The sequence below is a fragment of the Strigops habroptila genome, chromosome 1, assembly GCF_004027225.2.
Source record: "Strigops habroptila isolate Jane chromosome 1, bStrHab1.2.pri, whole genome shotgun sequence".
In the NCBI taxonomy this organism is placed as follows: Eukaryota; Metazoa; Chordata; class Aves; order Psittaciformes; family Psittacidae; genus Strigops; species Strigops habroptila.
In genome coordinates, this window is record NC_044277.2 from 26,902,762 (window position 1) to 26,927,281 (window position 24,520).

The 24,520-nt window shown below is 37.9% G+C and overlaps 1 protein-coding gene across 1 annotated transcript in view; it reads left to right on the plus strand.

Moving 5' to 3' along the window:
- The first annotated feature begins 3,482 nt into the window (after positions 1 to 3,482).
- Positions 3,483 to 24,520, plus strand: part of CNGB3 (cyclic nucleotide gated channel subunit beta 3) — an 84,607-nt gene continuing 63,569 nt past the window's right edge. The window contains exon 1 of the mRNA XM_032920346.1: positions 3,483 to 3,558. Within this exon, the coding sequence (XP_032776237.1) occupies positions 3,483 to 3,558 (76 nt within the window). The remainder of the gene's footprint in view (positions 3,559 to 24,520) is intronic.

The following is a 24,520-nucleotide window of genomic DNA, read 5'->3' on the forward strand; positions in this document are numbered from 1 at the left end:
CAGGTTGTTGTTTTTCAAGTTCCTTCTGATGGAAATAGTATCTAACATGTGATGCTGACTGACAACATTTGATTAGATTAAAAATGGAGTATGTAAATTCCTAGCTCTTACCAGCTCACTATAAAATAGCAGCTGGTAGGTAGTTAAGGCCAGAATTTCAATTTCAATTTAAACCACGACACTCAGAATATTAATTTTCATCCAGAATAGTTGTGACTAGAGACCAATGCTATGAGAATAGTGTGATCAATTTTACATTTTACTATATTATGTTGGCTTTTAACAAGTCTTTGATTATTAACAGAGATCAAGAAAACCTGCTCCAAAGTAAAATATCCTACCTTGAGCAGTTATGTAAAAGTAAAGAAAAATCTGTGAAAGAATGCAATCATTACCGCTATTTCATTATTAAAGTTATGCAGTGTTTAAAACACTACAATACATCCTGTAGGCACTACCTCTATGGAAATCAGGAATGAAAGGCTGAAATATGTCAAGAAGTCACATATCTTTCCTACCTAGTCTGTATTCAAAATGCTTAATCTATATTAATATGAAAAGAAAGATATTTTTACTCTTAATTGAAAAAGTTCCAAAGCCTAATCTAGGGAAGATAGGTCATGTAACTACACAAAATGTTACAAGATTCTATTCCATGGAAGTCTAAAATGGGTTCAAAAAGACATTACTTATCCAAGATCATATAAATGTTGAAATTTGTGTTGAAAACAAATTCCACTGAAGATTTTTTCACTTCAACAGCTAACAAGTGTTATGAACATAAATAGAAAAATATCCATTAACATGTAATAGAATAGCACCTTTAGGAGAAAAATAGAGAAGGTGCAAAAACACTTAAATAGTTTTTATTAAAGTCCACTTAGCCACTTTTCTAGTGTTTGAGTAGATGTGTCCAGGCTGGCTAGGGAGCACAGAGGCTTAAAGGCTAAAGTCAGAGAGCACAGAGCTTTGGAGTTGTGGAGATGGGGAATAAAAATACTATTACTAAGATCAGTAAGAAAAGAAACTAAGAGGTACCTCCTTTGGGGATGGAAGGGTTGCTTAATTTCACATCCCTCTTTCCCCTCAGAAGATGGCTTCCTTCCTGGTGGTGATCAAGCATAGAAAAACTTCACAAAGTCAGATTTCAAAGTGAGACAAAGTGAGACAGTAGAAATTACATCTACTTCCTGTTCCAGCCTCACTTTTTGTAACTGTATCTGGCTGCTGGGCAGCTTCTTCACTTTGGGGTATTGACACCTGCTGGCCAGTATAAAAATAGCAAACTGCTTGTTCTCAGGAACATAGTCCCAGTGCTGGGTGCATATGGTTTCATATTCTTTCTCTGCCATATGGTAGAAAGTTTCTGTCTTAAACTGATTGAAAGTAAAAATCATAAATTTAAAACTATTACACCTTTTAAAAATATCTCGTTTGGAATTTGGTGTACCACTAATGTCAAGACTCCCTGAACAATGTTACCAAGTCTTTCCAGATACTCCAATATGCTACAAACAACAAAAATGTTTCTTGGTTCCTGATTTTTGTGGATTTCAGTAAATCCAAAGAACTGTGTACTCCAAATTTTGCTGGAAAATATACCTCTTCTACTGTTTGTGTTTAGCTGTAGAATCTAAATGAAGGACAGCATCCTTTGAAACATTTACACAAGGTAAACATTTTCAGTGAAACACTGGAGAGTGTTACGAAAGAAAATCCACTGAGGGTCAGTAACTGCATAGGAAGGACACTTGGCTTGATCTAAAAATATCTGGAATTTGAGAGATCATCAGGGAAAATGCAATATACTTGTTATTTCTGCTTTCACTCCTCATACAACTTTTCCTAGGTATCCCTGTTTGACCATTCTCAGTGGCAGGAGATTGTGCTAAACTGCTTTTTGGTATGGTTCCATATGACCATTCTTAAATACTTGAAAATGTCTATTAATTAAAACATGCTACTATAGATAAATGCTATGACCAGAATCCTACTTCTTGCAAGTTGGAGCTTAAGGGCAGATTCATTTGTATTCCTTTATGATCCCACTGAAGACAGGCTCACAAGAATTTTCTACTTAACTGAACATCAGATAATATCTCAGGAAGTGTTTTCCCTAATTATAAAAATAAAGCTTTGCACTAGATATTCCACTATTGGTACTTGCTTACTTATGTTTTACAGTCTGCATGTTCAATATTCAAAAAGTTAGGCAAAAACACTAAGGGTATAAACTTGATTCTCATCTTTAGCATACATTAAATCCTTATAAAAACTCCTTCATTAAAAAGATTGAAGTGTAAAATGGTTTTAATTAACTGCAGAATAATCCTTAGAACATTGGCATTGACTTAATGATCTCCATCAGTTTTCTTCAATATTTCTGAATGTTCCTGTGTAAACAAACCCTAAGAAGGGTTAACTCTGTTCCTCTATATCTTTATTTTGAATAAACTATCGTATTCAGTGAGTATAAAAACTAATTAGCCATGCTGATGAGGAAGACTGTAATCTGACTGTCATCTATTTTCACTGAAGGCAAGGCAGATCCATTCATTTTCATCATTGCAGCTCCTTTTGTCTCATCCAAACAGTGTGAGCTACTGTAAACTGAAATAGCATGATGCATGGCTGAAGGGACATTGCAATGTAGTACACTTTAAACGCCATTTAGTTTACATTTCAAGTTATACAAAATCTTCTCCACCTTGTCTAGCACTAACAGACCACTTTTCTACTCTATTTCATGAGAAGAAAAAGGAGGCATTATATTGATTGCTAGACAGTGAGAGGCAGGTGTTGAAACATTAACCAGAATGAGAGAAAAGAGGGGAAGGGAGAAAATCTCTTTGTGATCTTCATAAGTGATAGTAGAACATTTAAATATGCAAACAATATAAATCTGCACTGTGAACAAATACGAGTGTCACGTTTCTCATTGGGAAGAACGCATAGTCTAAGACAGGACAGGACAAGTAAAAATCAATAATATGCATGGGATATTAATGTGGGGAGAGAAAGAAGAATGCTAAGAATAGTTGTCAGGAGTGTGTGAGCTGACAGTCAACAACCTGAACAATCAAAGCCACTCTGTTTTGACAGACTTCTGCAGATGGAAGAAGTCTTACAATGCTTCATAGGGATTGAATAAGTTTCTTTGTCATCACCAAGAAGATCTGCCCATATAAATATTCTTATAAATGAATAAATAAAGCTCAGAAATTAGCTTATTCCTTTCAATATCTCCTCATGTGAGGGAAACACTGATTAGTATCTTAGCAAAAACACAAATAAACAAAAAAGTACAGGGGTGGTTGACTTTGTAAAATAAGTACAAATCCAGAATGCAGCATGTGATAAAAATGACTGCAAACCACTGTGCCTGGAAATTTAGCTTGTAACATACATGATTCATTGTGTTGTTCATGAAGTTCTTCTCTCTTGCCTTTAATTTGCAATTCTTTTACTTATATGGTCAGAGTATGACACTGTTTCGCCCACACAGCTGGCGTCAGTTTCTGGGTCTTGCTGAAATAAACCGGAGTTGTCAGAATGGAGGTAAGAGAAAGTGAATACAGCACAATGACATCTGGGGAGCTAGCTCAATTTCCAGTCTGGTTTTAGAAACTCTCTGAAGAACCAAATGCTCTTGGTTATCTTTTCTTATATACACTTCTTTCTCTCTTGGTTATCTTTTCTTACACCATTATTGCATTAAGAGAAGAGGAATGGCATTTGGTTGTGTGTTATAGCTGGTGTTGTGGTTTAAGCCCAGCCGGTAACTCGGAACCACGCAGCTGCTTGCTCACTCCCCCTCCTTTTTCCTCCCCCCCCTCCCGGAGGGATGGGGAGGAGAATCAAAAGAACGTAATTCCCACAGGTTGAGATAAGAACAGTCCAGTAACCAAGGTATAATACAAAACTACTACTACTACCACTAATAATAATAACGATAAGGGAAATAACAAGGGGAGAGGATACAATTGCTCACCACCCATCAACCGATACCCAGCCCAACCTGAGCAGTGATCTGGGCCTTCCGGGTAACTCCCCCCAGTTTATATACTGAGCATGACGTCCTGTGGTATGGAATACCCCTTTGGCCAGTTTGGGCCAGGTGTCCTATCTCTGCTTCCTCCCGGCTTCCCCTCCTCCCTGGCAGAGTATGAGACTGAGAAAGTCCTTGGTCGGAGTAAACATTACTTAGCAACAACTAAAACATTGGTGTTATTAGCATTGTTTCGAGGCTGAAAGTCAAAAACATAGCACTGCACCAGCTACTAAGAAGGAGAAAAAATGACTGCTGCACCTGAACCCAGGACAGCTGGAATGAGCCCCAACAACACTTAAATATTCTTTCTTTAAAAGAAAAGGATTCTGGGAGCATTTTTGATCTGGTAATGTTTCTATCATTGTAGTTACCCTTATTGAGACAAAGGAAGAGGGAGTGAGCAGATACGTGTCTGGCCAGTGCCAACATACCACCTCAAACCTGGTAGCATTCCACCTCAGTTTGCAGCATTTATTTCCACAACACCCTTTCACAACTGGAGAACAGTATTCTTCACACTATTCTCCACATTTCTCAGAGTGAAAGAAAGCACCTGCTTTGTTTGCAATTTAAGAAAAAATAAAATTAGCTGGTATGGAAGCACGTAAGTGAGAAATGCAAGATGCTAACTTCATACTTCAAGAAACATCTACATACCTTCAGTTTTGCTGATGCTTATATTCAGAACTCTTGGTTTCCTATCTGTGCTGGCAATTGTGTCAGTTTTACATGCAGGCCTGCTTGGGGTTGACAAGCAAAGCATCCCAGCCCTGTAGAAATGCTAAGAACACTCCACCAGTGCAGAAGTTCATACAAAGCATAGCAGTTTCAGCCGTTCCCATTAAATACATTGCTGGGGTGTTTCCAGCCTTATATTCTAGCCCAGAACTTTCCTCTAGGGAGCAGGGCACCTGGGCTTTCCAGATATCAGAGAGAAATTAAGTTCATAATTTTCCATAAGAGTATCCTAACTACCAGGCAAGTAGGGCTAGGGAGCTCTCCCAGAAACAGAAAGATATGTTTGCCAAACTGTTCTCATGAGTATATGGGGACTTTGTTCAGTAAGTGCTTGCTTTAAAATGCATGAAATATACTTAGAAGCAAGGACTGGGGAGTGGCACCAGCCCTTTCCCTACTATGTACCCTAATCAATGTAAAAGCATACTCCCTCATGCTTGTCTTCTTTTACTATCCCTTGAATCTTGTGTTCCCAACTGCATAATGGTTCAGAGGAAAAGCTTTTACTCAGCAAAATGGAGGAAGACACCACTACTGCCCTTTACCTGGTTTGTGCTTGTGCTCCCCTGTAACACAGTAGGTGGGTCTAGGATAGTACCAAGGAGTGTATAGACCTTAAGCTGACTGCTTTGTTTGGTAACCACAAATCTGTTACATGTCCTGAATAATATCACTTTGGTTTGTATTAGAGGAGACAGGGATGATCCAGCCAGTCCTTCCCAAATGCATATGCTTAGTACCTAAACTCAGGGAAGGCAGAATTTCAGCAAGCCCCTACTGAGTGGCAACAATCTGTTGGCCTATTTAGGCACCTGGCACTTGGCATGTACTTGTGAATCTCAGGTTAGGTCCTGACTTAACTCAGGGTTGAGATTTTCACTGTTGGATCCAGCCTCCAGGCGAAGTTTTTGAAGACGTGCGTCGCAGTACTTCAGTATCTTTTGTATCCAGAACTTCTGAAACATTTACCAATATCTACTTAGCTGTACCATCAAGCTGATTTAAAATTCAGAGATATTAATTTTAACTGCTCAGTCCCACAATAGACAGAATTATCCTTCTGTTTCAGCAGTTCAGAATTTTAAAACCTGATTTTAATTACCCATTAATTATAACTTTCTTATATCCTCTAACATTAACAATTTGAAGAGACATGAGACTGCCAGAGGGGAGAGAAGAAAAGGATGGATTTAAAAATGCAAGAATAGGACAACTTATGAAACAAGAAGGGTCCTTTGTTTAATTTATATTCTGTATTTGATTACATATCTCCCTGCATGCAGGCTCTGCTTTTTACATTTCTGGATTTCCAGGAGAATTTTGTTAATACACACATTGACCTTTTGTAACCAGCATAGGGAGAAAGGGCTTAATATTCATTTCAATCACTGCAAAGGTTTCATGCAGCCCACAAAATGGCGGTTGTTAGTCTATATTGGTGTAATACAATAGCTGTCTATAAGCCTAATTTGTAAAATGTGGGCCTTTATTCTCTGATAAAAAAAACCACTTCAATGAAACAGGAACTTTCCATACTGAGTTCATGCTTTCTGAAGCACTTCGCATGTGGTAAGGGGGGGAAGACAAAGGAAGCTGAAGTTTATTCCTGAGGTTTCAGCAGATTGAGACAACTAAACTGTCTTTGCCAAAACTGTATGAAGAAATGCCTGATAGTCTTCACCATGTGGTTCTTGGCTTTTGGAATGTCGTAGGAGGTAAAGTTCAGTACTCACAATAGGGCTATATTTGCCTCTAGATAGAAGACACTGAAAAATTGCACAGCATCTGCATGTGGAGATTTAGGGTAAATTTTTAGGGCATTAATTACAGAAGTTTCACTTACAGTAGAAGTTTAACTTTGTTGTGTTCTGATGTCATTCAAAACATTGAATTTGGCATTTTAGTGTTTGTGAACTCAGGTTAAACTGAGAGGTTTAACCACTATACTTGATCTATCTCTGCAAATGAAGGAGTAGAGCAGACTATGATTATGTAAGTGTTCTGGATAAGTGTTTCCATACTTTTACACAGCTGGATCTAAATTCATTCCTGTCTCTGAACTCCCTAAATAAAAAACATACGGCTTCTTAGCAACCTCATTTGTCCTAGGTCATTCAGATACATTATTACAACTCAGTTCTAAAACAGTTTGGTTTGAAATTATTAAAAAACCCTGTGTCACTTGTACAATTTCTTTTGCTGCGAAACCCTTGCACTAAGCCGCAGAAACAAACTGGAAGGGATGCTTCGGGTACCATACTCTTAATTTCTCTCCTGCTCCTTACTCAGTGAAAGGATGTTGAAGGCATAAACCAGAAAAAAACAAAACCATCCCTTGCCCTTTGTGTATAACAGTAACTTGAGGAGAGATACACAGATGTCACACTGAAACAAGTCCAGGAAAGGCTACCCAGAGGGACAGTGGGCTGAAGGTCATGGCATTCAGAGTGAAGCTGAGAGCCATCTTTGTTCAGTTTTCAGGAGAAGTCTAATGGTGATCTAGCTGGAGACGCTGCTTAATGGGGCAGAAAGACAATGGAATCAGTTTTTGGTGGTGCACAGAAATAAGATGATGGGAGACAGACACAGGTATTAGGAAAAAACATCACAATGAAGGCAATCAGCCATGGGAACAGCTTACCTAGCTGAGTACTCTTCACCATTGAAGGTACTCAGAACTTGACCGGACAAGGTCATGAGCAAGTGCCCCAGGCCGTCATTGATTTGAGCAGGGGTTGGATGACATAACCTCAAGAAGTCCCTTCATCACTCTACAGCTCCAGCTTCAGTACATGCTACTTTTGCTGAAGCAGTTGTGTTTCAACTACATAGGTATGCTAGGGGATGTCTACTGCACAGAGCAAGTCCAAGACCCACATCAGTAAAGCAAGTTTCAGTTTCTGCGAGTGAATTCAGCAGAAGAAGGCCCTAGGCTTCAGTTCCAATTATTCACATTTATTCATTGGTACAAGTTCTGATGCTCATAAAGACAAACTTGAAGTTGCTTCCTAACAGTTCTGCTTCATTTAAAGTATATGCAAGAGCAAAGTAATCCAAATTCAAATCTCTACCCATGATGAAATATTTTGTATCATCTCAAAACCTAATTTAATAACTTTGCATTTCTGTGCTGCATTTGTATCCATCCTAGCACTTATTTTTTCCATGGTTTTTCTCTGACACTTCAAAGAAGGAAAATAGAGCATGCAGTGCAGACTAAGTTTTTCTTGAGTACCTACTCTTCATATAAAAAAAAACAAACAAACAAACAAATGAACAAACAAAAAAAAAAACCCCTAGTACAGAATTTTATGGTTTATGTTTTCCATGGCTGCTACTATCCTATTGAGTTCCATACCCTGAATGATCTCTTATAGCACCTCCAAAAAATAGCCAGGCACATGAATTTGCATACTTCTAAGTCTGGGTTTATTACATTTCATAATGCAATTCTTGGATCTGTTGCCATGGTTTTATGCAAATATGCCTCAAACTTTAATCAGACCTGGAGTGGACTTTTGCAATCCACACACACTTTAGGATGTCAGTTTTTTATGATTTTTTTTCATCTTTTTGAAGGCCATCACTAATCTATACAAAAAAAGAGAGGATAATTTAGACTGTACTGACATAAAAATACGTGAATTTCTCCCTAAAACACACACACAGGACAAAGGAGAACAAAAACATGTACACAACCAGCACCGAAGGATTCTGCAGGCATGGTGCCTGGTGAACAAAAAGAGTATAACTTTAGGAGGAGTAAGTTGTTCTAGCACCTACAAATCAATGGTAAGATCACCAATTATTTTAGGCATAGAGAAGAGTGGCATAGCTACACTGACAGTATTGCCCTCTCTCGTAAGGAGAGTCTCATTGATTGCAAATCACTGGGCTTAAATAGATTTCTAAAGCAGTGTGTATATAGTGGTGCCCGAGCTTCATACACATCCCTGTACAGAGTAATCTGACACTTTGAAAGAGTGAAAACAATCTGCTTTCTCTCTGTTGTTCAGGGTAAAAGATAAACGTATTAAGTCTGTTCAAATTTATGTCACCAGATCAGGCAACATTTCGTGCATGCATTTGGACAGATTATTCAAAGTTCGTTTTAGCCCAGTATTACTTTTTACATCTGAAAATGTTAGTAAACAAGGTGTTTCTGCATGTGTAATGTGTTGTTTATATCACTTAATGACATTTTTAAGAGGCAGCTAATTTGTTTCTTCTTTGTTAAAAAATTTTTGGTAAAATTTTGCAATTTGACATTTCATATTAGTTCCCTAAAAATTACACCGTAAGAATATCTGTGTACATTTTCTCGTTACAGCTAAACATAATTTCTGGGAAATTATATGCAAATATCACAGGTGTAACTATGGGTATGTTTCTGACTAGGCAACTAACATAATGCTGCCAAGGACAAAGACATAGTAGAAGCCAGATAAGATGGAGCTTTGCAACACCAGGTGGACTAGTGTCCCTTATGGCTGCACATCCAGTGGAACATTTGAGGTTGAAGTTTCTATCTATACATCTGTGTTCCCTACAGTCCAGTTTACCCAGCCGAAAATTCAAAACCTGCTGAATTTTACTGCTTTCAGTGACTTAGTCTAGTTCCTCCACAGACATTTTGATTATTTCTACATTGCACTGGACCCTGGCTTACTGGTGTGTCTGCAGCTGGGCCACATGCTACTAGGGTAGGAACTGGCAACATTCGGTTTTAAGGATGAAAGCATTATTACTGTTTCTACTTACCCAAGCCTATTCCTGCACTGGGCCAAAATGTAATGATATCAAATACTACTGTAGTGACAAGTGAGTTTTAAATGGTGACAAATTGGAAATACACAGATTTTTTCAGGCAAGGAAGCAGAGCAATTGCACTACTCACACTGTGCAAGGAAAATCAAGAAATACGTCTGAAATGCTTGATACTGAAATGTATGACTCCTGCTCATCTCATATTAAAAAATGGTAATGACCATCTTTCAAATACAAAGTTACTGGGGAGACCAAGAAGAAGCCGTCTCCAATCTGAGCCAGACTAAATTTTCCCTGATCTTGTATTCTTTTTCTCACTGAGTGAGAAATTTCATATGCCCATCTGCCATCCTTTGGTTCTCAGTATGCAGAGCTGCATATCTCACCTTTAAATGTTTTGAACACTACAACTCAATCTGCTAATAATTGCCTCAGGCAAGTGTAATTTTCAGAATGTGACTGACGTATTTACTCTATTTACTGTACTCTCTGAAGTGCGGTAAGAGAGATATCCTGCAGAGACTAAAGTAACTATATGTACTTCCCATGAGTAAAACTGCCATCACCTTTTCTGTATTCCCACTAACTGGCCTGATTATCCTTACAATGGAGCCAATTTTACACTGGAACAATTCCACCATCTTCTAAGAAGATTGTTTTCATTTAAATTTGAACTGAGGACGAGTATCAGGCTCCAAACGCTATTTAATCCACAGAAAATCATGAGAATTTTAAAGTAGGTTAGTTTGAATCTTAAGCTATTTGATTTCATCTCTTTAAAAAAAAAATAAAAATCTTTTAGCACTGAAGAAATAACACCAAGAAGTTTTCTCATTATAATCATTTGAGTTACATAGACTGTTTTGTGCATCCTTTACTCCAATGTCAGTAATTTCTTTCAGATTCCTGTTATCTACTCTACTTCAAGGGAAACGAAATTAGCACTGAATAAAATCTGTTTTTTTCCAGGCTTGCAGTCTCTGACACATATCATTTTGAACACTCAGCAGAAATTCTCCAGGGGTATAACAGGTATTACAGTAGTTTATCAAAGCAGAACTGCAAAACGACTGGAGAGGATCATTCTAAATAAACTAAAATCATACAAGTAGTGGAATATACCTTCTATTAGATACACTTATTAGCCTTCCAGGGCTTCATTTTCTCTTTTCAAAATGTTTATGTAATTTTGTAAGTGGGAATAGTATGATTTTGATCTTTGAAGACATAACATTTACTCCATAGTTCAAATTATTACAAAAAGATATAAGGCACTGGCTGAAACTCCTAAAAAATATTACTGAATAGAAATATTTCTATATTTGTTTTTATAAATAATTAAAAAAAATGTGGCCATCACTTGCCTTTCAAGTTAGTTCCTAAGTAGAAATTGCAAAACTCAGTGATCACTGAGTGTGTCCCCCCAGCACTTCTCTCAAGAACAGTAGATTTATTTCTCTTTCCTCCTCTAGATCCCAGACTTGTCCTTCATCCTGCCCCACCACTTTGACCAAACACAAGCCACCACGAAGTAGGTTGATTCAGAGCTATGGACAAATTGATAAGTATTCATAGATTTCTTGGCTGACTGATATCTCTTGGATCAGCTCAGGGCTAACACCTTCCTGCAACATCAGCAGGAACACATATTCAGATCTCTATCTAACTTTGTGATACCTATAAGTTTTTGTCAGGTGTTGCTAAACTGCACAACATAAAAAAAAAATCAAGGTGAACAAAAGACAGGTAACAACTGTGTAAGCCTGATTTTATTAGAAAGTCAGGCTAAAAGCAATATCACTTTGTTATTGTAATCAATGCTGTTCTGTTATACTTTGAGTCACATTTGTATTGGGTAGTTTAAAGAATTACGAAATCACAGAAATCTTGAACAAGTACACCCTGTAAATCCCAATAAAAAATTGTTTATTGTCTCCTGGAAGCACTTTCAACTCTGGTTCTGTGAAGACTATGTATGATGTTCTAAAAGCTTATTGCAATGCTCCATGTAACTTTGACCTTAAATTTAAGCAGAACAATGGAAATGCTATGTTTGCAGTATTATTTATTTGACCTGAGAATGCCTTGGGATTTATTGTAAATTTGGAGGCTGCAGAGCTCTGGAAGAAGCTTTCAGCAATTCATTAATTTACTGTCTTTGGACATATCCTGAAAGGTACAGATACTCAATTTTTTTATTTTTTTTCTCCCAGACTTGGACTCTTTTATGCTTATGTTGGCAAACACAAAACCATTTATAAGCAGAGTAAAGAACAACTTTCCAAGAAATTAGTGAGGCTCACAGATGAAAAGATTAGAGATGTTACCTATAAATGAGTGCATGTAGGACTATTATTACTTAATTTCACAGTGAGTGATGCCTTCAGAAAAAAAATATTACTGTTCAGCATCAGAAAATAGATCAGTACATGAGAAGAATTTTTAAAACTCTGGAGAAAGGAGTACTGAAGAACAGCTACTCTTACATAAAGTACCATCTGCTTTGTCCATGATCATGTCTGGTGGTCAACTGGCACACACTTCCCACGGGAATTGCTACCATCACTTTCTTAATCAATTCAGTTCTATGGTTGAGGGTACTTTTCTTAAAATTTTGCATCATAACTCAAGGAGATTAACCCATTTGAAAAATACTGAATTATTCTCTGACATTGAGTCTTTGAGATCGGGTTCCAGTACTTATACAAAACAGTTTAACTGTATTGTGGAAGTCTTACATATAAATTTTAATAAGATTTTTAATTTTTTTTTTTTTTTTTTATTGTAGCAGGAACTACTTTTAGAAAAATGTGAAAAGTCTTCAGTTACCTTGCAATAACCAGTAGCTGAGTGGTTAAGATGCAAGAAGTGTTTGGGGGTGTAAAGATCTAGGTTTCTGTATAACATAGTTCTGTCTTACTGACAGAGAAATGAGATGAGTGATTGTCGATAGAACTGAATGACTCTACGTTCAACAGTTTTCCTTGTGTAGCCCTTACTATTTTTATACATGTAACAAATCAAGACACAAACTTAATCCACATAACCAGAAGCAACCTTTATAAAAATAAAACATCAGTCTCTCTTCTGCTTTTTTCCTGATGAAAAAAAATCTCCTCTTACTTAAAGAGTGTTTCCTGTCAGATTCTGTATTTGCTCTTCCAGGAAAAGTTCAGCTTTGTTGAAACAACACTTTCTGATGGAAAAAAGCCTTTACTCTGGAAAATTCCCCACTAGCTTGATTTCAATTCCCTGCCTTGAGGTCTCAAGGGGAGTTATTCATTCCTGCTGTGCTTTCAGAATAACTTCCAACCTGCCATGCTGCTGCTCTAGAAGACCTCTGTCTCTTAAATTGCTGCCCCAGAGGTTTTTGCCCAGTTAGAGCTGAAGCTCTCACTCTCCCTGTGTTGAAACGCCTGTTCTTGAAGCTGATGTGAGCAGCAGCCACAAAAAGCAATTGACATGGCTCAAAGCTCTCACAAACCTCAGGCATGTTGTGTGTCCTTCAGTGCTGCCTCCTGCCATGCAACACATCCATAACTGTGCAGAACTGCACAGGACCTCTGAGTAGCAGCCCCCCACTCCCCTCAGACTTGAGAGTGCAGGGCAGCAGCAATGGGGCTGACGAGACAAGGCACAGCCTCTTGCCATCCACCCTCAACTGGGTTGCCTCTTCCACTTTAACACAGCCATACCATGGATTTGGGGGAAGTCACAGCAATGAAGAATTTCTACTTATCCCTACTTGCAAGGCAGTTTTTCTTAGCACTGAAACTGCTGCAAGGCAAGACACTGAAAAGACATTTCTTCATAGCATGTTTTCCCTCATACACTGTCTCATTATAGCTTAATTATGACTTTGTGCCATTACAAGCTCTTACAGGTTTGTGCTGCCCATATACACTAGGAAGTCCACATGCCCCTTAGAGGTAAGCCGCAGATGGAAGACCACTAAGCTTTTTCCCTTCAAAATGGTGGCATAGTTATAAGAAAGAGTTCTACAAGATCCTTGTTCCAAATTCATAATTTTTCATTGTTTCCCATTCTAAAAAAGTGTAGCGTGAAACTCTAGAGACATATCACCATCCAAGTTCAATCAAAAAGACAAGAAATTCAGCATTTTATCACTTTGCATAGTTGGGAGATGTAAACAATTGCAAATACAGTACTCGATATATATGGTATATGCAATGCAATGTCATGTAAGAGCTTATTTATGTGGCAGTGACCTTAACAATAAATAAAATGGGCTTGACAAGGACAGACTTAATGATGTGCCACTTTTATTTGAACTCCTATTCTGTCTCAGGACAGTGGGTAAGAATTCATCCATTCTTAAATGGGTTCTTCTAATAAGAACTCCCATTAACCTCTTGTGAACTCTATAAACTGAGGAGTATTGAAAATGTTCTAAACCAGTAAATGGTGAAAATATGAAATAAATGCTGCAGAAACACCAATCTGCTGGGATTTATTCTTTGAAATCTTTCACCTTGCATGGATTTGAAGACAAGGGCTTTCTTTCCTTCATAATAAGTATAATTTGAGTGATTGATTGTGTGGTTGGAAATTGAATTTTGTATTTTTGAAATATGCATTGTTTAAGAATCCAATATACTTGAGCCTCGTTTTGTTTATGGCTCAGTAACTGCTCCACTAGCTTGCTTTCAAAAATGCAGCATTCTTTTCCCCTCTGCTTATTGTCAGTTTCTCTAGAAAACTATGTATCTTGTTTAATGATTTTTTCCTCAAAATCTCTTTCAAGTAATTTAAAATATTTTCTTTTGAATAAACAAACCTACATGAAGAAATCCTGTAAAAATTCTTATCCCAGGGGATTGCAAGAATACAGATTCTTGTCACAGACTCAGTACAGTCCATGATTCACAAATCCTATGGGATTATTGCAAAACATTAAAAACATAAACACATAGGCATACTTTTTATCAGTAAACAGAGTCTGAAAGGAAACTACAGAGAACAGAGATCACTCTATACAAGGACGTGATTCCAAAGTTTATGGTTTCATAGAATTAAGCAGATTCCACAGAGAAAGAGAGAAGTGTTTTATTTCCTTAATTTGTTTTTATTCTGAGGAAGATATATTGAACAATTAAACAAACCCCACATCAGTAAGAGAACCCACTCACTATATCTCTAAAACACAGCAGGAATGGGGGGACTTTAAACTTAAGACATATTCCAGAATTAAGACTCCAATGTAAGCAAGTGGGAAGGTGTTCTGCCCCCTTCTTCTGCCAGTAGAGTTCGGAGTATCTGAATTCCTCATGAATGTCACGTTTACCTGTTAGACCTGACGTGCAGCCATGTATAATCATCATGTGCTCTATAGAAAATTCTCCATCCACAATATACAAATACCTCAATATATTTGCCTTCAAAATTCTGTGGAAATTGCTCTCTCATCTTGGATTTTTTTTTTGTACTAAACATCCAAACAGCGTCTTGGCTCTTCCAGTCATAGCAGTCTCACTTTCATTAGCTTATTTAATTGCTACTTCTATTCCCCTTTTAATCATTCACGCCATGTTCAGTCCACGCATGGAACATAACCTATTCTCTTCAACTGAGTCTCTGTTAAAATCTTATTTCAAGTAAGAACACTTCATTAATTTTTCCACATATTTCTTGATTTTATGAAAATATCTTGCTGCCTTTGTGTCTGTCATTTATACCATTAACTCTTCTTAGCAGAGACCATGTTTAATTTGTCTATTCAGAGTAATGGAGTGAATTTCTGAAGTTGAATAAATATTTGCACATCCTGTAAAAGCATAACATCCTTTATATGTTTATGCTCCTATATATTGGATCATAAACTGAACTCTGTATTTTAGCATTGCATGGATTTCATATTTTTGAGCTTCATGTTGAGCATTGATGTTAGGAAGTATGGATCTGTTAACAGACATGGTGTTTTTTGAACAGTGGTCAAATGAGAAGATAAGTGACATAACATGTATGGATGTTTTTTAGTTCAATAGGAAAAATAGTTTAGGAATAGTTTAAACTATTTTTAGTTTTTTTAGTTTTTAGTTTTTTAGTTTTTCGTTTTAACTAAAAAATTAGTCTAGTTCAATAGGAAAATTTAGTTTCAATAGGAAAATTTTTCAGTTCAAGTCACAGACAACTACATTTTGGAAGTCTAAGACAGCCAATTGAGAGATAACTAAACAAAATGCTTAGTTATCTAAGATGAAATGGCACTGCCAACTATTCTTCCAACACTAAGCCTTCCTTATTTCTGCAGAAAACTTCTGAGGAAATAATAAATATATATGTCAGCTACTAATAGGCGTGAGGGGAAATCATCTCCCTTTCTATCTGTCCACAATGCAGGAACAGCAAACTCAACCATCTAATGTGCTGTTATCCTAGCTCTCACAGCCCTGCCATGACAACATGGAGTAGATCCTCTTCCTTGAAGAAGCAAAATTCAGTTTCAACATTTCTGATAGACAATGAGCCAACATTTGCCCCCCATTTGTATTATCATTGTTATCAATTACCCCCATATTTTCAATAACTATGTCTCTTACCTGGAACATATCAATTCGTTAGATTAATCTAGCATCCAAAGTCAGCAAGCATTATAGCACTTTTCCTATCTACGTTGTTAGTCCATCTTTTCCCAAATGAGAGTGCAGAAAAAACCAACAAAAAGCCTCAGGCCTACCACCCCTCCATATTATTCTTTAAATTACCTTTGTAGGGGTAAACAAAATATTAAACTGCAGCCATGGTCTTCCACTATACAGATGGGAAAAGGCACATAAAGATGGTGCAGGAAAATTCCAAGCTACAAATTATGCTAACAAACAGCAGGACTTGGTGACGCAGTCCAGAACACAGAAAAGGTGAGCAACTTCTGAGATGGGAAGGAAATATAGAAGCACACTCTCATCCCTGGGTGTTACTGCAGTATCAGACCTTCTGTGTGATATGACTTATTATACAGTTATCATGCAGCAGTGAACAAAATTTGCCCATCTGCAAAAGCAGAACTCTTGATATTTACATTCTTGTGGCTTTGCTACAAGACATCTAAGAGACCAGGTCAAGTAACTTTGTCTACAGGCACTCATCTGAATTCCTCAACTCAAGAATTCAGTTGTTGTGATTCCTTTCACAATGTTGTGAGAAGAAAGGCACAAATAAACCTAATATCCTTTCAGGAGATCTATTGCTCCCCCTCCATATAGTAAGAATGAATCTCAGTCTCTGCTCTCAGCTTGCCAGTGCTACTGCTTTAAAACATGGCAAAGAAATGAAGTTAAGCATGTTACATGACCATATGAAGTCAGAGCTTTTAAACACAGTGCTTCTTGCCAAAAGAATCCTTTTCCAAATTGCTGTTTGCAAATTTATTCATCAGGTGTGTGACAAAGAGTAAAACAGCTTAAAAAAAAGAGAGCAAATAAAATACATGGCAGGATTAAGAAACAATTACTACAACATAAAGAGTTGGCAAGAAAGTATCTGGTGATTTGAAGCCTGTCATTTATCAAAAGCTAAAGCATAGTAGGTGGATAAAGTTATTGTATTTTTCTATCAATCAGTGACATCTGGTTTCTTGGGTGCTTCTGTACGCAGTAAGCACCTCAAAACCATCTTTAGCTTTGCATGTAGTTAAGCTACTGAATCCAGTGGGAATGCATAAACTCTTCTGTATAGTTCATCCTATCGAACATATATAACTCATCTTATTGTGCTACAGAGCAATACAGGAAAATCTGTTTGCTCCTACCCCAAGAAAATAAACAAACGTCTATATTAAAATATTTGTGTGTTCAGTATGAACTACTTATTTCATTTAGAAATAACAAGATATAATTTTCAGTTTATGTTAAAAGGAACTGTAAAAACATGACATTGTCTTACCAAAAAGGCTGCTCCTCCTGTGAGTCCAAGATCATCTGTGCACTCATAGAAAATATTTGTTACAGGTTTTATCTTTTTTGGTCTTTCAAAACCAATACAACTGAGAATGTATTAGAAAAGATTACACTTTTGTCCAGCTGACAGTGGTGCAATTATCTGACAGTTTCTTCATCGCTTGCGCCTGAGGGCACTACTAAAGCAGGAGTAGTGCTAAAAGCAGAGTTTAGTTATTTGTGGTAAGTGGCAGGACAAATCAGTAATTTAACTACAGGCTACACACCTTTCCAGAACAACCTTGGGATGAGAGGTAATAGGGAAGGCAAGACCTGATGACACAAGAGGCCTCTTCTAGCACAACGTTATCTACTGGAATAAATTAATCCATAAACAGTTTTAAGTACTGACCAGCAGGAGAGTAAAGACTGAGGCAGGAAGCTCTATATCTATAGCATTTGGTTGTAAATTCACCAGACCTGATCCCTAAGCATTCAGTACTATATTCACAAAAGGTATTTAGGTATGCTTTATACTGTAATAGTCATTTAGTGGCTATTGACTTCAAGAGAGGTAAGCAATGTAGATTTAGCACTTAGCTCTCACCAAAGAGTAGAGCAGTTCTGATTTACTGGTATGAAAAGGGTGCTACAAACCCTGATTTTTTAACTGAAGTTTTAGCGTTACCTTCAGAACTGTTCAATGTGTGTACTGGTAAACATCAGCTCATGACCTACTAACTACTTTTGGTCAATAAGCAGAAAAAAATCATACCTGTTGAACCATCGTCTTCCATTCCTTGTTATAAACAAAGTTCTCTAAAAACTTAGCTAAAGAGCCCTGTCTACTTTGTAAATTAGTGGTGCAAGAGGCTTCACTGACCATTAGAAGTTGTCACTGCTCTTGCTCATAGAACACCAATTGAGGATCCCAAAAGGCATCATCAGCTTATATGGGCTGCTTTCTGTATGACAGATTTGGCAGAGCAATAGGAAAGAGATTATAGGAGCTTAATAGAAAACAAATTAAAGTCAGGTAGCAGATAAAAAGAGACCTGCTATAAAATCTGTAATCAGGTCACAGCACTTAAGAGAAGTCTAGTGAAGAAAGAAAGAAAGAAGAAACAGAAGTCTAGTGGTCTCACAACAAAGTGACACTGGATCTCAGGATTCTCTGGTTATGGCAGGGTAGGAATCAAGATAAAGCACCTAAGGAAGAATATAATGTTTAGTGGTTGTGGAGTAGCTGAACAGGGAAATCTGAAGATTGAAGAGAGATTTTGCAGAATAGGAATGAGGAAGAAAAGAATTTTGTATGTTCATACAACAAAAAATTAATGGCTACATGACTGATAGCAAGATTCATGGGTTTTTTGGGTTGACATTAGACTGGGGGTGAAAATTGGGGGAATATTTGCTAAACAACCGAAGGAAAATGTTTCCCAGGATACACAGAGGTTGAGGATGCAAAAGACCAGGTAACTGGAGGTATGAGTAAATGCCATTCTCCATGCTCATACACATGCACATAGAAGGAAACAGAAGAATGGGTTATCCAGGAGGTCACAGTGCTTTACTTCTAGCCCACCTCCATCAGTCAGGTGACCTTAAAAATAGGTGGTCTTTGCTAAAGACCAAACATATACATACATGTTTGTGCCATGTATGCATAAAGAGGAAAATTGTAACTAAGAACTCTCCCAAAAATTTCATCTGAAAGAAAACTGGCTACTGGTCTGCCGCTTTATAACTCTGGAAAAACTATAATTTTAAAGAGACATAAATCTTCTGCTTTCCCTGATAAAATTTACTGCTCTTCATAAATTGCTTAATCACAAACTTAGTAGCGCTTTTGATCAATGACCGGGGAAAGAAAAAAAGTCGTATTTTAGCTGAATAAGTAATGGCAGTTTTGTAGCAGTGAGAGCCATAACCAACCTAACTCTGTAACACAAAGGAAATGGCTTCTTTCCAGCTTTTACAGCACTGATTGAGCTTTTAAATACTAAATAAATCTCTTCTCCTACACTGCTAAAACTTTCATTGTTCCAAGAACACACTTAAACCTGGGACGATATCATGTACATTAACAAAGTCTAATACAGGAGGGAAAAAAAACCCCAACCTATTTTAACCATTCCTTTAAACTCTTCAGGTGTTCTGGGCATTTTTTTTCACCCTGAAATAGTAGCCCTCCAGCACTAGCGACCTTAAAAAGCAAATATTTTATTGCATCTAACCACCAAACATATCACTTTTGGAATGGCTTTACCTAGGTTTATGTCCAGCACAGAGTACTTCAAAGTCTAAGAATATTCGAACATAACTTCTGACTGTTAAAACACAGTCTTCCAAAGACTTAGTGACAGAGTGAACTTCAAAGAGAAAAATAATTTCATCAAATTCATGTTTTTTCCCCTCACAAGTTCAGTGAAGGAATTTACCTTTTTTAAAATTAGCCATATGCACACATCTCAGCAGACCCAGAATCAAAGAACACAATAGCAAGTAGAAGAATCACTAGTGTAAGTAACTGTCTTGCACAACTATTGTGTTGTTGTGGTTTAACCCTGGCTGGCAACTAAGTACCATGCAGCTGCTGATTCACTCCCCCCAGCCCAGTGGGACTGGGAGGAGAATCAGGGAAAAAAAAGTAAAACCATGGGTTGAGAAAAGAACAGTGTAATAATTAAAATAAAGTACAATATAACACTACTAACAATGATAACAATGAAAAGGGAAATAACAAAGAGAGAGATATAAAACTAAAAGAAAAAACAACCAAAACAAAAAACCAACAACAAACAAACAACAGTGATGCACAATACAATTGCTCACCACTCGCTCACCGATACCCAGCCCAACGATCAGCGATCTGGACCTTCCAGGTAACTCCCCCCGGTTTATATACTGGGCATGACGTGCTGTGGTATGGAATACCCCTTTGGCTAGTTTGGGTCAGGTGTCCTGTCTCTGCTTCCTCCCGTCTTCTTGTGCCCCTCCTCATTGGCAGAGCTTGAGAGACTGAAAAGTCCTTGATCAGAGTAAGCGTTACTTAGCAGCAACTAAAACATTTGTGTGTTATCAGCACTGTTCTCATACTAAAGCCAAAACACAGCACTGCACCCACTACTAGGAAGAAAATCATCTCTATCCCAGCCAAAACCAGGACATGTATATATAAAAGAATCCCTCCAATGTTATGTGGGGACACAGGAGACAGACTGGTATTTCAAATGGTGTAAGGTAATTTCAGTACATGGAGTGAGAGAAGATTAAGTTACCCTTCTTAAATATTGTGACAGCTGTGTTGAGGTAACCTTAAAAGTGAAGAAAGATGCTTTTGTGGAAAGGTTGGAATATTGAGGTTAGAGAGATAATCAACTAAAATGAAATCAGTTAAATTTAATCATATTCTTAGGGTTAGCAGGGCTACATTGGATTCTGTAGGGTTTTCCTATCCATAAGATAGAAAAGTCAGAATTAGAAGAAGTATTATTAATTAGCAGAGCATCTGCAAGTAATAATCTATCAATTTAAAATTTGCAAATGGTAGAACAGCTTCTCGTTCACTTTGCCCTGAAAAATCTAAGTAAAAAGGGAGTATGAATTCTTCACAGCATCACCTGAACATAAGTAAACCCATTCCTGCAAATATAAAGTGAATGTAGTAGGTCAGCCAAATCAACAAAGGACTTACTTACTTTGCCATTGAATGCTTTTATTTTCAAACCTATCTCATTGCTTAGTGGGAATGACTCTTAATGGTGAAATACTAGCCTTTACAGCTTCTCTTAGAGCTGCTCACATGTCACCAGAAGTATAATCAATATTCTATTTGCAAATGAGAGGTCCAGGAGAAACAAAAAGTGGCATCTGACTTGCTCACAGTGTCATTATTCTTCTACCTTTTGTTACTGAATCAAATGAGTTGCCAGTCATTAACACCAGACCTTCTTGAAGTGCAGGCCAAACAGGTAATAAGTATTATATAGGCCAGGCTTATTTGAAGCTTTTTTTTTTTTTTTTTTTATTTCCACCTCTAGTGTTTCATGTATTTTATCCAGTAAGCTCAATTGAAACTATTTGTATAAAATTTCCTGTCTTTATAGTAGAAGCTACCACCGTGCTCTGCCCTTCCGCAATGATGAAAGTGCAGGGCTAACATTTGCTTTTGATCTCCATCTCTTTCTGTGTTTCAGTTAATCTTTGAGCTATAACCAACACAGCTATATGGATTCAACAGATGTTGAGAATAGTTCTTTCATCTTTATAAAAGGTCAACCTAGTACTGCAGAAGAGTGGGAGATATGAATATGAATCCCTTCTCTGTCAGAGAGCAGAACTGAAGCCAAGTCCCATATTTGAGCTTAGGATGCAACCCACTAGATAGTTGCATTAAAATATTCTCAGTGCTCTCTTTTAAAAGAAGATGAGAAAAGCAGAAGCTAATATAGCACTCTGAAGAAGTTAGTCATGTAAGGCACTACTTTTTTGAACCAAGCAACTTACATGAAAAGTGAATACTTGCCAAACATCTATTTTTTCTAATGCACTATCTCATCAGAGTGAACTGGGTTGTTAATTTGCCTTAGAAGTAGTCATTAGCAATGCCTTAAAAATAATAATAATTCCTGTCCCTTCCATCGGAGGTTTTCCAATCCAAAGAACCAGTTTGGCATCCATCACAACAGCAAAAGCACAAAAAGATGCCAAAATAGAAAACTAATAGAATGGTCTCAATCTATGTCACATTACTCAGCTAATAGCCCAACAGCTACAAGTTGGACGGAGAAGACAATCAGAGCAGCCCTGCGGAGAAGGACTTGGGGGTGTTGGTTGATGAGAAACAACACTAGCTGGCTTCGGTGTGCACTAGCAGCCCAGAAAACCAGCCGTATCCTGGGCTGCATCAAAAGAAGCGTGACCAGCAGGTCAAAGGAGGTGATCCTGCCCCTCTACTCCGCTCTTGTGAGACCTCAGCTGGAGTACCGTGTACAGTTCTGGTGTCCTCAACATAAAAAGGACATGGAACTGTTTGAGCGAGTCCAGAGGAGGGCCACGAGGATGATAAGGGGGCTGGAGCACTTCCCGTATGAAGACAGGCTGAGAGAGTTGGGGCTGTTCAGCCTGGAGAAGAGAAGGCTGCGTGGAGACCTCATAGCAGCCTTCCAGTATCTGAAGGGGCCCTACAAGGATGCTGGGGAGGGACTCTTCATTAGGGACTGTAGTGGTAAGACAAGGAGTAAAAGGTTCAAACTTAAATAGGGGAATTTTAGATTAGATATAAGGAAGAAGTTCATTACAGTGAGGGTGGTGAGGCACTGGAATGGGTTGCCCAAGGAAGTTGTGAATGCTCCATCCCTGGCGGTGTTCAAGGCCAGATTGGACAGAGCCTTGGGCGACATGGTTTAGTGCGAGGTGTCCCTGCCCGAGGCAGGGAGGTTGGAACTAGATGATCTTAAGGTCCTTTCCATTCCTAACTATTCTGTGATTCTATGATTCTACGTGTAGCAGAGAAAACCTCCTCAAACAGTAGTTACGACTCTACCTTTAAGTAGAGAAAAATACACAAAGGAAAACCGTAAAAGTTTGATGGACTAGTTGAAACTGGGGCAAGTCCCAAATCAGTGCTTTATCAACTATAGAAAATTTACTCCATATTTAAAGAGAGCAGTTTTTAAGAGAGCTTTTTTCCTCCCCTGAGCCACTGTTTGTGCAATGCTCAGTTCTCTGTTGTTATGTTGTTGACTAGATTAGATAGCTTGTGTTGGTGGCATGCTTTAAATATTTATGTTAGCAAAAACATAAGGCTTAATATCACTGCAGTGGGAAGAGGATGCTCTGAGGGTACGTAGAAAACATGAAGGGTTTGGAGGAATACATTACACACTTCTGAGAGAACTCACTCTTTTGATAACACAGTGAATTTCAGCTTTCCAGAAGAGATGCAATTTAAACCAAATTTCTATTTCCATTTCCCTCAGATAGAAGTGTTAACATTATACAAGTGTTAATATTACTGTCATGAAACACCCTAAATGCATCACCCTCTTTTCCTCCCCTCTCTACAATGATCATTTGTTTACAAGAGAGCATAGAAAGCCATAGCCACAGATGTTTGTCCTTCAAACTAATTTCTGCTCTCCTCTACAGGTGCCTGCCTTTCACTTCTGAGTCCTCCTTCACCCAAATTAAGCCATGTGTTCACCTCCCCAGCCCCGCTTCAAGAAAGCATATCAAGCTTTTATAAAAAAAATAATTGAAAAATTAAGTAGTCTCAGGAAAAAGATAATGTGACTACATCACTGAAGTTACCACATTTGCTTCTTTTTCTTAAGTTTTTAAATCTAGTACACTGCCAGCCCATTCAGCTCCACACTGAAATATGGGTTCTAATCAATGAGTCAGCCTTTTCGAAGGGAAAGGTTGTCTGCCCCCACTATCTTCTTCCTGGGGTTTCCGACTGAAGATATTCAGCAGAGGAGCCCTTGTCAACTTCCCTACTGTGAACAGCTGCAGTACGTACTCACAAAAATGTAACATTACAGATGATGTTTGAGCTCATCTCACATTTTATGAGAAACTAGCACTTGTACTTTATATTTTGAACAACTCCAGTCTCCCTAGAAGTGGCTCACACACAGAAGGCTTCCCTTGGAAAATATCCAGGAGACCACATACAAGTAATTTCCCATCTAAAGGATGTGGCAAAGAATCTATTCCCTTCTACTGTAATCTATTCTTCTCCATGGAGATGTGTAAAAAATGAGAAGAGAAAGGGGACTATGACATCAGTAGTATAAGATTACTAAATGACTACATTTGGCATGAGAGCACTGCTTTTTAAATTGTTTGCTTCTGAGAATGACCTCTTCCACATTCCAAACCAGTACTGCTACCAACTAAAGTAGTGAGGAGACCCTAAGTGGCCAGTTTGAGACACGTGGTCTTACAGGAGGGGCTGCAGGAGGCCTAATCCTTTCAGTGACCTAGCCCATGGCTGCAGCTCTTTCAGGTAGGTCTCATGACCACTTTCTGAAGGACTGTTCCCTTTTATCCCTCAGTC